Source organism: Silene latifolia, chromosome Y (assembly GCF_048544455.1).
Source record: "Silene latifolia isolate original U9 population chromosome Y, ASM4854445v1, whole genome shotgun sequence".
Classification (NCBI taxonomy): Eukaryota; Viridiplantae; Streptophyta; class Magnoliopsida; order Caryophyllales; family Caryophyllaceae; genus Silene; species Silene latifolia.
The window spans coordinates 198,734,952-198,747,379 of NC_133538.1; the positions used below are offsets into that span (position 1 = coordinate 198,734,952).

General features: G+C 39.2%; 1 protein-coding gene across 1 annotated transcript; it reads right to left on the bottom strand.

Annotated features, from left to right (window-relative positions):
* Window positions 1-2,965: 2,965 nt before the first annotated feature.
* On the bottom strand, window positions 2,966-5,680 carry LOC141629795 (uncharacterized). Its single transcript, XM_074442739.1, has 4 exons — window positions 4,842-5,680; window positions 4,370-4,721; window positions 4,175-4,264; window positions 2,966-3,490 (listed from the first exon to the last, which is right to left on the bottom strand). Exons 1-4 carry the CDS (start codon window positions 5,678-5,680, stop codon window positions 2,966-2,968), a joined length of 1,806 nt encoding a protein of 601 aa, XP_074298840.1.
* Between the last annotated feature and the right edge of the window lie 6,748 nt (window positions 5,681-12,428).

Consider the following 12,428-nt stretch of genomic DNA (forward strand, 5'->3'; position numbering starts at 1 on the left):
ATTTATGGATGGTTACTTTTAATCATAAAATGGTCACATTTCCTTCATCAAAATTTGTGACACGTCACAAGAAAAACCTACTGAAAGAACGTTTAGTACATTATTTGATTTTGCTAGTTCACTCTTTGTGGTTTCCTCTTTCCCTAGATATTCTGAATTGCTATGACAAATTATGGAACTATTTTGGATGAGATGGAGTCTAGGAGAAGAATCCAATCCTCTTCGTTCACATCACGTGCCATTTGAGTCCATTTTATATCTGTAGAGTAGTCTGACTTTTCGAGTTCGTTGTTCCTTGCAAATCGGCCTCTAACTCTTGGCCTGCTATCAGCTAATGTCTTCCTACAAGTATACTGATCCCCAATCACAGTACAGTATTGTGTTAATTTTTTATTCAGTAAATTCTTTGTATGATATAACAGATATAATCTTTTTATCAAGTTGCAAAATTACCTCGTAAGTATAGACAGTGGTGAATCTAGGATTTATGAAATGGGGGTGTTTAATAAAATTTAGAGCGTAACAAAATACCAAAATATAATTACTCAAATCGGGTTGTCTCTAATATTTCAGAGACCCGGTACGATATTCAAAATATAGACCCTATTAATAAAAACTTTAATTAATATATATATTTTAATTAATGATTGATAAATACTAAAAACTTTTTCCTTTAATGCCCAAGAATTACTTATATGGCTCAAATAAAAGATAAAAATTGCCCTTCTTTTCAAACTCCATCCTTATCCCACCGTACTCCCTTGTTTCTCTTACATCTTTCTTCTTTTCCTCTTGCATCATGAACAATATTTTATTTCTATAACATTATCTAACTGATCAATGTAAATTAATTAGCTCTTTAATTTTCAATTTAATAAGTTTAACGAGTGTCCTGGTTACTAATTTTGCATTCAATATCTGTTATACGGCATAAAAATTGTCATAAAATAAGGATTTTGTAATTCACAACACTAGATGAGTGAACAAATTCTGGAAAATTGGCATAAAAAGTAGTGAATTAATGCTTTTAAATCTCTAGAAAAATACCATATGGAAAATTGCTTCGTCCATGGGGGATGGTGTGAAAGTTCGGAATTGAGAAGAACTGAATTCTCATTGATGATGAAGAACGTACATAGGTTTTGCATATATACACATAACTTACCCTAATCATATCTTTTGGTATCCTAAATATTAGGTAACAAATAACAACTTAACTAAACCTACAAGATATGTATAACAAGAATATACAATCATATCTCATAAGATATTTACATTCTAACACTCCCCCTCAAGTTGGAAGACGAGGTAAACCGAGTCCCAACTTGAACTGCAAATGATCAAAAGACTCCCCTCCAAGTGCTTTCGTGAATAAATCCGCAATCTGTTCTTTGCTCCTGACATGAGAAGTATTGATCGTGTTGGTGACTAAATGTTGGCGAACAAAATGACAATCAATTTCTATATGCTTCGTCCGATCATGAAAAACCGGGTTTTTGGCAATGTGAAGAGCAGCTTGATTGTCGCAATATAAAGACATAGGTGTTGTATGAAAAATACCGAATGAAGCTAAGAAGGACTTGAGCCAAATCAACTCACTCGTGGCCGCTCCCATGGCCCTATACTCGGCCTCTGCAGTGGATTTTGCCACCGTCACCTGCTTCTTTGTCCTCCACGAGATAGGTGATTTTCCCAACGAAACAAAATAGCCACTTAAGGACCTCCTCGTGATGGGACAACTTGCATAATCCGAGTCACAATAGCCTCTCAACCGAAAGTCACCATCTTTCCGAATAAAAATACCTTTGCTCGGATTCCTCTTGATGTAACGAACCACACGAAGAGCCGCTTCCCAATGCTCCTGTTTCGGTTCATTGACAAACTGAGATAAAATGTGTACCGCATAAACTAGGTCCGGTCTCGTGATGGTGAGGTACACAAGCCTGCCCACGAGCCTACGATACTTCATTATGTCCTTCAAAACATTCCCTTTTGCAAGTGCTAGGTTATGGCGAGGTTGAATGGGTGTGTACACGGTTCTAGCTCCGGCCTGTCCACTTTCTTCTATAATATTTACTGCGTACTTTCGTTGGTTCAGAAACAAACCATTTGCCCCATGAGCAACCTCGATTCCCAAGAAAAACTTCAAGCGTCCCAAGTCTTTAACACCAAATTTCGTATCAAGGAATGTTTTAAATTGCATACAAGCTCGATTATTGTTGCTAACCACAATCATATCGTCTACATAGACGAGTACCCCAATAAAGACTCCATCTTGATTAAAGGTAAACAGTGAATAGTCCGCTAAGGATTGAATGAAACCATACCTCTTCATCGACTCAGTCAGTTTTGCAAACCAATTCCGGGAAGCTTGCTTCAAACCATAAATAGATTTCATTAATTTGCAAACCTTATTCTTCTTTTCTCTTTCAAATCCTTGCGGTATTTTCATGTATACATCTTCATCAAGCTCACCATGTAAGAAAGCATTATTGACGTCGAAATTCGATTGTCCAAACCTTCATTACGGCTATAGCTAGCATGCAACGCACACTTGTCATTTTAGCTACAGGCGCGTATGTCTCGTGAAAATCGACTCCTTCCACTTGAGTGAAACCTTGGGCTACAAGTCTCGCTTTGTATCTTTCAACCTCACCATTAGCTAAGTACTTGATCTTATACACCCATCGGCACCCAATCGCTTTCTTTCCTTCTGGTAAATCAACAATTCTCCAAGTATTATTGTTTTCCAAGGCTTCTATTTCTTTTCGCATTGCCTCCCGCCATTGTTCACTTCGCGCAGCATTGTGGTAATTTTGTGGCTCCTTTTCTGCATCAATCTTGGCTAGGAAAGCTTTATGGGAAGTGGAAAAGCAATTAGTACTAACGTAATTGGATAAAGGATAGCGCGTACCTGACGACGAAGAAGCTGATTTTTCGCGATGAGCATTGGACATTGGTGTGTCTATTCTTGTCGACTTACGATAATAATCTTTTTCCAAGACGGTTCGAACTTTTGTCTTGCTCCTTGACCCATTCTTTCGTCCTCTGTCTCACCACGGTCACTGCGTAATGCTCCGGCGTCATTACGAGCTTCCTCTTCATTTACTCCTCCACTCATATCACTAGTACCCACATCTTCCTCTACTCCATCAGCTTCTAAACTCCCCCTGTCAGCCTGCTCAGTCTCGTCGCTTTGTTCATATTCAATGAACAAGTGATCTTGGTCTACTCGTTGTGAATGCTCCCCCTGTTTCTCATCGCCCTTCTCGAGCATCAAGTAAGGGCTCACATTCTCATAAAAAACCACATCACGCGACACAAAAACCCGCCTTTCCTTTAAATCGTACACCTTCCACCCCTTCTTGCTATGTGGGTAACCTATGAATATGCACCTCTTTCCTCGCTCACCAAACTTGTCTCGAGGTTTTTCTTTATTATGTGCATAGCACAAGCACCCAAATACTTTAACATTGTCAAAACAAGGTTTCTTTCGATACAAAATCTCATAAGGTGTTTTCCCATCCAATAACGGGGTAGGTGTCCTATTTATAAGGTAGGCTGCGGTCAATATACATTCTCCTCAAAAAACTAATGGTAACCCTCCTTCGAACCGCAGGGCTCGTGCCTTCTCTAATATGTGACGGTGTTTCCTTTCCGCTCTACCATTTTGTTGGGGTGTATCCACATTACTAGTTTGAAACTTAATCCCATTTTCATTGTAATATCGTTGCATTGGTCCGGATAATAATTCCGTGCCATTGTCGCTTTGAATTTTCTTAACACAAGTATCAAATTGAGTTTTAACCATTTGACAAAATATTTTCATAAAATCGCCTGCTTCACTTTTGTCTTTCATTAGATAAACCCATACGCCCCGACTATGGTCATCCACTATGGTTAAAAAATAATGTGCTTGTGTCAAGCTTGCTACTCGATATTTGCCCCATATATCACAGTGAATTAATCCAAATAAAACATCACACTTCTTATTATTTGTTTTGAAAGGAGTTCGAGAAAGCGTTTCTCGACAACATGAATCGCAAACAAAATCCGAGTTCCAATGTAAATTGCATCCAACTAAATTTGAAAAACGGGAAAAAATACTCTTTGACGGATGTCCTAATCGTTTATGCCACAACCGTCCTTCCTTCGTCAGCGTCACTTTACGCACCTTCTCATCCTCCCTTGGCTCCTTCGACTGATAGTAGTACACACCATGTCTATGCTCACCCCGTCCAATCGTCATCTTCGTAGTCGGGTCCTGCATATCACAATAATCCGAATAAAACGTTATTACACAATTCTTTTCACTTATCAGTTGTTGAACAGAAATAAGATGACATGTGAGATTTGGCACAAATAGCACATCCTGTAGAACAAGTTTATCATTTAATCTCACTTCCCCATGTATGCTAGCTGCAACAACTCGTCCATCAGGTAAACTCACTTTCGAGACATCGTCTGTCCAAACATTCGTTAACAAATCTCGTCTTCCCGTCATATGATGGGAAGCTCCACTATCAATCATCCACTCAACATTAATGGTTAACTTCATACCTTTTAGTTTATCATTACCGTCTGGACTCGCACTCAACAGGATCTTTAGTCTGTCAATTTCTTCGCTAGTGAAAGGCAAATTTTGTTGCACGCCTTCTGACGCCTTCGACCCTGCTCCAGTTCCCACGGCATTGGCTCGCTGATTTCCTTGGTTCCTGCCTCTGCCTCGTCCACGTCCACCACGGTTGCTAGTGCCTCATCTCCTACCACCGCCATTCTCTCTTGCTTTGACTACTTCGTATCCGTGTTTGTCATAGCAGTTCTCCTTGGTGTGGTAGTACTTTTTGCAGTGAGTACACTGTGGTGGCATATATGGTTCATCATCGACGCTTCTTCCTCTTGTTGTATTGACTCGAGTTGCCATTGCCGCATCTACTCGCTCTTCCTTGACTTTGGTCATGGAAGCATGACGTTCTTCCCTTAACACTATGCCATACGCACGGGTGAGAGTAGCTATTGGTTCCTCCATTAATAGGTTTGTTCGAATATTTCCGTATAATGTCGAATCCAAACCCATTAAAAACTGGTGAACCTTTTCTTCTTCTTTCTCCTTAATGATCGAAGCCGCTGCTCCACATGTGCATTCCTTGGCCTTGCTATAATTTCCTAGCTCATCCCAAATGGTTTTGAGCCGTGTGTAGTATTCGACAACTGAGTCGGATCCTTGTTTGCACTCATTAAGTTCATGCTTCAGTTGGTGCACTCTAGGCGCATTACCCGCTGAATACCTATCACGGAGTTCTTCCCAAATCTCTTGAACCGATACTGTAAACGTAATGCTTGGGTGTAATTTCGGATCGATTACATTCCGAAACCATGCCCTAATCATAGCATTACATTGTCTCCATGCGACGGATTCAATAGTTTCTTCTTCATCATTACAAATCGGCTTCTTTACTTTCCCTTCAATGAACGCCAATTTGTTTTTTGCATCGAGACCGTTTTTGACAGCCTCTGCCCAAAGATCATAATTGTTTCCATTGAAAATAATTTGCATAACCATTAAATTCGGATTATCCGAAGGGTGTAAGAACAGTGGTGAAGTTGTGGGAATTGTCTTTGGACTTCCCATGCCACCTTTCAATTTATCGTTGCCTTGTGATTTATCGCCTCCAGTCATACTTTGGTCGACTTAGAAGACAATGTCAGGATCGTTTTTGTTTTGTTTTTTTTTTTGACTGCTCACGATACCATGTGAAAGTTCGGAATTGAGAAGAACTGAATTCTCATTGATGATGAAGAACGTACATAGGTTTTGCATATATACACATAACTTACCCTAATCATATCTTTTAGTATCCTAAATATTAGGTAACAAATAACAACTTAACTAAACCTACAAGATATGTATAACAAGAATATACAATCATATCTCATAAGATATTTACATTCTAACAGATGGCTAGAACAAATAAAAAGTAAAAAATGCACTTATAGGGTTTCGAACTCGGATTGCTTATAGAATAAAAGACTAATCCTACCACTGAACCACTAAGGCTAGATAAATGTGAAGAGTACAAATAAATATATATCTTCTTTCTTTAAATAATTGTTTTTTTTTTGGAAAATTAATGGGGGTGAGGGTTCACCCCCATCACCCCCTATAAATCCGCCCATGAGTATAGACTGACCTGAATTTTTTTGCTGAAGTTCCTTTGGCTTCTCTTGCTGCGATACCTTTCAATCCTTTGCTTTTTCTCGGTAGGACTATATCGACATGGCTTCGTCATACCTTCAATAATAATGCTCGTGGTTTCGTTTGCCAGGGGACTTGCGTCATGGCGTCATGGTTGTAATGCTGATGTCGCATCTTAACTCCCTGTCAAGATAAGATCAACAATGTCGTCAGTATGAAGGTACATCATTTAATAGAGTTCACGTTTGAGTTTTTTTTATACATTGTTCCGCCTTGAGTCAGAATTTAAAGGAAAGACGTCATATAACAGTTACATTCCCTCCCCCTTAGGTGTATCTTCAGAATGGAGTTTGTTACGGAGGTAGTTTAGAGTGAGAAATTGAATTCTTGATTTTACTAGGTATAGAAATTTCCAATTATCTTGGAAATGACCCGAAAACTGGTGACAATATTAATGGGATGGAGGGACTATTCGACCGTTGGAAGAGTTACCTGATCTAGATCAAATGTACTAGACACTCGTCTCATGGATCCCAAATTCAGGTTTGAAATGCTTATATGAGGATATGAAACAGGTGTGTAGATCTCTTTTTTGTGGAGGGAGTAACTACTTAGGCTTCTCTTAAACAACGTCCTAGTGGAATTAAGTGGATGACTACTGGTACAGCTTAAAGGCGAACTTGGTGAACCTATATAACTACCACCAGTACTAGTACTACCGTTAGCATTCTCAGCCATTCCAGTCTCAACAGAGTCAAATTCACATGTAAGAGACTCCCTGAATAGTTGTGATAAATTGGAAGGTTCAAACTGGCCAAACGAACCAGATGAATGCTCGTATAAATTGTACATGGCCCTTTAAGGCGTTGTGGTTATGGAAAGTAAATGAAATCAATTGGGAATGAAGTGAGAATGGACTTTGATGCTCTCTTTGCTAACTTATATAAATGAGAAGGTAATTAGGAGTTTTGTTGAACAGAGGGCTGAATAGTTGACTCATTTCCTACGATGTCTCTGTCCATATAGGGCTCTACCATTGCTCTCCTATTTTTTTCCCACCCCACAAAGAAAAGGTTAGTAGCCTTTCTTTTTCTTTGCATCAGATGCAGCATTGTCTCAATCCATGTGATTGAACATTGAAGTGACTTTAATATTCTCTAATCGCACTATGGTACACGGTCTGTATGGAGGGGATACGGTATGTGAGGTTAGGGTTTTATACAAAAAAAGTAAATGAAATGTTGATTAATTATTAATACTTTAGTAGTAGTAGTGGTGGTGGTGGTAGTAGTAGTGATTGTTATTGATACTAGTGTCACCTGTAATATAGGAAAATAAAATCCCATGTATGGATGATTGATATCTGAATGTATCACTATAAATTTTCTCTGTTTTTGAACTTCCAATTACCTCGTGAAAACTACCCTCAGTACAAGTTGAGCCCTTAGAAGATAAAGATTGCTCAAAAGAAGGGAAGAGTAAATTTTATGAGAGTAAAAGACGAAGTCCACTTATTCAGAGATCTTAAGTCTGGAACTTTGAGAATGGAGTTGTGATGTTACTTATGAGGGGATAGCTTTACTGCTTTTGTGATACTAGCAACTTTAGTTTAGGCAAATAGGATACTGAAAAGAATTGCTATATCAACGATTTCATGGGCAGAAGTCAGAACAGTGAGTTATTCGGTAAAACAATAAACTTGCTACGGGAAGTAACTAGGACCTCGTTGTATTACTGCAGTAGTAATCCTCCCGTCTCCCATGCCACTTTTTGAGGGATAGAATGGCACCTTGTGGGATATGTATATGAGATTACATGAGGTAATGGTATTGTCATTTTTATTGGAGCTAAAACACTTGATTCAGTATCTAGGCAAAAAAAAAAAAAAATAACACTTGATTTAATATCATTGTTGTTGTAGAGGTTTTTGCACAAGGGAAGGTATTTTATCGAGCTGATCACTAGGAGTTCCGAAATTAATCATTAAACAGATTGTTTGTGTGTTATAGGCATTATTCATGATGCTTTGCGGATGAGTAAAGTATACAGTAAGGACCTAAAGTATTGAGAAATGTAGCTTTAAAGACCTGAACTATAAAAGTTAATCATTAAGGACCTGGGTTGTACTTTTCGTTAAGTGTCCGTTAACCTTTTTTATTGTTTGTGGAAAAGCATTGAGAAATGTACTAAAAGACTTAAAAATTATTTTGGCTGACATGAGTAGTGGTAGTTATTGTTAGTATAATGGAACGTGATACACGCCAAATCCCTAATGCTAATTATTCTGGAGAACTCAATCATGCTAAGGCAGGGGAACTAAACTATCTGATGTGCGCGCCAAAAAGTATTCAAATGGAGGGAAATACTAGAATTGTCAACACTGGAACTATTATCATAAAATGCAAAGGGACTGATGTAATAAAGTCAGCACTGAACAACAGAATGAAGGAAAGGAATAACCAGTACATGCCAGTGGGATTGTGCCAGCTAATTGAGTGATGGTAGAAGCACCTGAAGGACAACACAACTTGGGACCACTAAAGGAATAGCCTCTGAATAATCTAGCCGTTATTAGCATAATTCCAAAACATAGTGAGCTGTCCTAGTAGCTGTCAATTATTGGTATCATTGCACTGAAATCCAAGGATTGTGCTCCAAGGCAAACTCTCCTATTTAAGCAGGCATTAGGCCAAGAATAAGGCATTGAGAAAATTGTCTAAGTTGATGTATTTAGGAGATAATTCCCAAGTGAAGCCATTCACTGCAGAATTTTCTTTGTAATAGCCTATCAATTTATATGATTGAACAGCTATTCTTATCCCATTTCGACCTTGTTATTTCCTTAATCCTGTTTTAAACCCTTTATTTATTTAAGCCCTACCATTTGGTATCAGAGCCCTACTCCTCTGACCTGTGCACATATTGCAATCATTAGAGAAAAACACATAAAAACCACCAAAACCAAAAGATCTCACAAAAAAACAGACCTTTTTTCCCACTTATTTAACCCAGAAAATATTAAAAAGTTTACTAAAAGAAGAAGCATCAGAGTTACAATGGTGAATGAAGAGCCAAAAGAAGGGTTGGCAGCAGATGTGGAGTTGCTCAAAGGGCAAGTATCTCAACTCATTGAAACTTTGTCAAAGTTTTCCTTGGAGCCTGGAGGTATGTACAACCATAATAATATGGTCAGATCCCCTACTATTAAATTTCCTGTCTTTGATGGAGAAGATGTTGAAAGTTGGTCATTTAAGTGCCATCAATTTTTTTCTGTTGCTCAAATTGCTGATAATATGAAGGTGACCTATGTATCAATGCATTTAGAGTCCAAAGCCTTGGCATGGCACCAAGCATACATAAAAAATAGACCTAAAGACACAATCTTGGGGTGGGAGGAATATTTGACAGCCATCAAAGCCAGATTTGGCAACATCCATGAGGATCCCATGTCTGAAATGCTGGTATTAAAACAGAAGGGAACAGTTCAGCAATACCATGATCAGTTTGACATACTCCTTAGCAAGCTTGACCTTCAACCATCTTATGCTCTAAGTTGTTTTCTGACTGGGTTAGATGAGAACATATCTGTAATGGTTAGGATGCTTAAACCAAAAACCATCACAGAAGCCTATGGCCTTGCTAAATTGCAAGAAACAGCATTAGGGATAAGCAATAAAAACAGCTACAAAATCAGTACACCGTCAACCAGCTACAAAAATAATTCCTCTTCCCAGCTTTCCACAAAAGCAACCCCTGTGATTCAGGCTACAAAAACCATCACTCAAAAACCTAGCCATACACTACCACCAACTACACAAAACAAACCATTTTCAACACCTGCTTACCCCCAAAGAATGAAACTTGCTAATGAGGAGTATGAAGAAAGAAAGGCCAAGGGCCTGTGTTTTTCCTGTAATGAGAAATACTCGCCATTGCATGTGTGTAAAAACAAGAGACAACTTTATGTCATGGAAGGAGAATTCCCTGAGGAAATAGAGGAAACTGAGGAAGTCTTGGTGAATGAGGAGGAAGGCGAGATAGCCCAAATCTCAGTGTATGCTTTAGCCGGGCAAGCTCACTGCCAAACAATGAGAATTCCTGCACAAATAGGCAAGAAAACATTGAGTGTTTTGATTGACAGTGGGAGCTCTCATAACTTTATTGACATGGGAATTGCACAGAAGTTGGAGTTACACTTAACACCCATCCCTACTTTCAATATATCAGTGGCAAATGGTGGTAAACTGTCATGTTCTCACAAACTACAACACCTTGAATGGAAGTTCAGGGATACCAAATTCACAGCTGAATTTTTTGCAATACCATTGGGAGGTTGTGATGTTGTACTTGGGGTACAATGGTTATCAACACTAGGTCCAATCACTTGGGATTTTAAAAATCTCACCATGGAATTTCACCATGGAGGAAGAAAGGTAATGCTAAAGGGAGCTCATCAGGCCAGGGTTAAACTTCCTTCCACCAAATACATGGGTAAGGCCCTCACTGACGGTGCACAAGTGGCAATGCTACAATTGCAACCCTCTGATAATGTGGAGTTTTTTGCAATCCAGTTACCAACTGCGGACATCCACCCTCAAATGCAGCAACTCATTGATCAGTATGCAATAGTATTTGACGAGCCAAGGGGGATGCCACCCTTAAGAGATGGCCAAAACCATAGAATTTCCCTCAAGCCTAATGCTGAACCAATCAACACCAGACCTTACAAATGTCCCTTATTTCAGAAAGATATTATTGAGTCCATGGTGCAGGAATTACTGGAGAATGGAGTGATTAGACACAGCACTAGTCCCTATGCCTCACCAGTAGTTCTAGTTAAGAAGAAGGATGGTACTTGGAGAATGTGTGTGGACTACAGGGGGCTTAATAAAAATACAATCAAAGATAAGTTCCCTATCCCACTGATTGAGGAACTCCTTGATGAGCTACATGGGTCCAATTTTTTTACTAAAATTGACCTCAGATCAGGATTTCACCAAATAAGAATGGAGCCTGAAGATGTTTATAAAACTGCATTTCGAACTCACCATGGGCATTTTGAATACTTGGTGATGCCATTTGGTTTAACAAATGCACCCTCCACATTTCAAGGACTCATGAATAGGGTGTTCAGCAATTGTTTAAGGAAATTTGTGTTAGTTTTCTTTGATGACATCTTGATCTATAGTCCAAATTGGGAGGATCACTTATACCATGTGGGTATTGTTCTACAAATTATGAGGGAAAATCAATTATATGCCAAGCCTTCTAAGTGCTGTTTTGGTACTGATAGGCTGGAATATTTGGGGCATATAATCTCAAGGGAGGGAGTTTCTACTGAACCCTCAAAAATAGCAGCAGTGCGGGATTGGCCAGTTCCCAAAAACATCAAACAACTCAGGGGATTCCTAGGATTGACAGGATATTACAGAAGGTTTATACATAACTATGGTGTGATTAGTAAACCTCTCACTACCCTCCTGAAGAAGGATAACTTTAAATGGAATGACAATGCTCAAGAGGCTTTTGAGAGGCTCAAGGCACTAATGACAACAACACCAGTCCTTGCCCTGCCAAATTTCTCTAAACCATTTGTGGTTGAGACAGATGCCTCTGGAGACGGCATAGGAGCTGTCCTAATGCAGGACCATCATCCCATAGCATATATTAGCAAGGCCCTAGCACCAAAACACCAGGCCATGTCCATCTATGAGAAGGAGCTTTTGGCTATCATCCATGCCATTACTAAGTGGAGTCAGTACCTGGCAGAAAGACCTTTTGTGATCAAAACAGATCACCAAAGCCTTAAGTACCTCTTGGAACAACGGATCACAAACCCACTGCAGCAAAAGTGGCTGGCAAAACTCCTAGGATATGATTATGAGATCATTTATAAGAAGGGGAAAGATAATATTGCAGCAGATGCACTATCCAGAGTTCATAGTGCCGAACTTGCACAATTATACTTGAGCACTTTGAGTACTGATTTGTACTCATCAATCCAAAAATCTTGGGAGAGGGATGATAAACTAAAGGGTCTCATTGAGGATCTTACTAAGGATCCTTCTTCCCATCCTAAATATACTTGGAGAGCAGACCATCTGAAAAGGAATGGGAAGCTGGTGGTCGGAAATTATGAGAATCTACAACACAGGCTCATCGAAATGATGCATGACACACTTCATGGCGGACACTCAAGAGTAGAGGCCACCTATCAAAGGCTACAACAAAT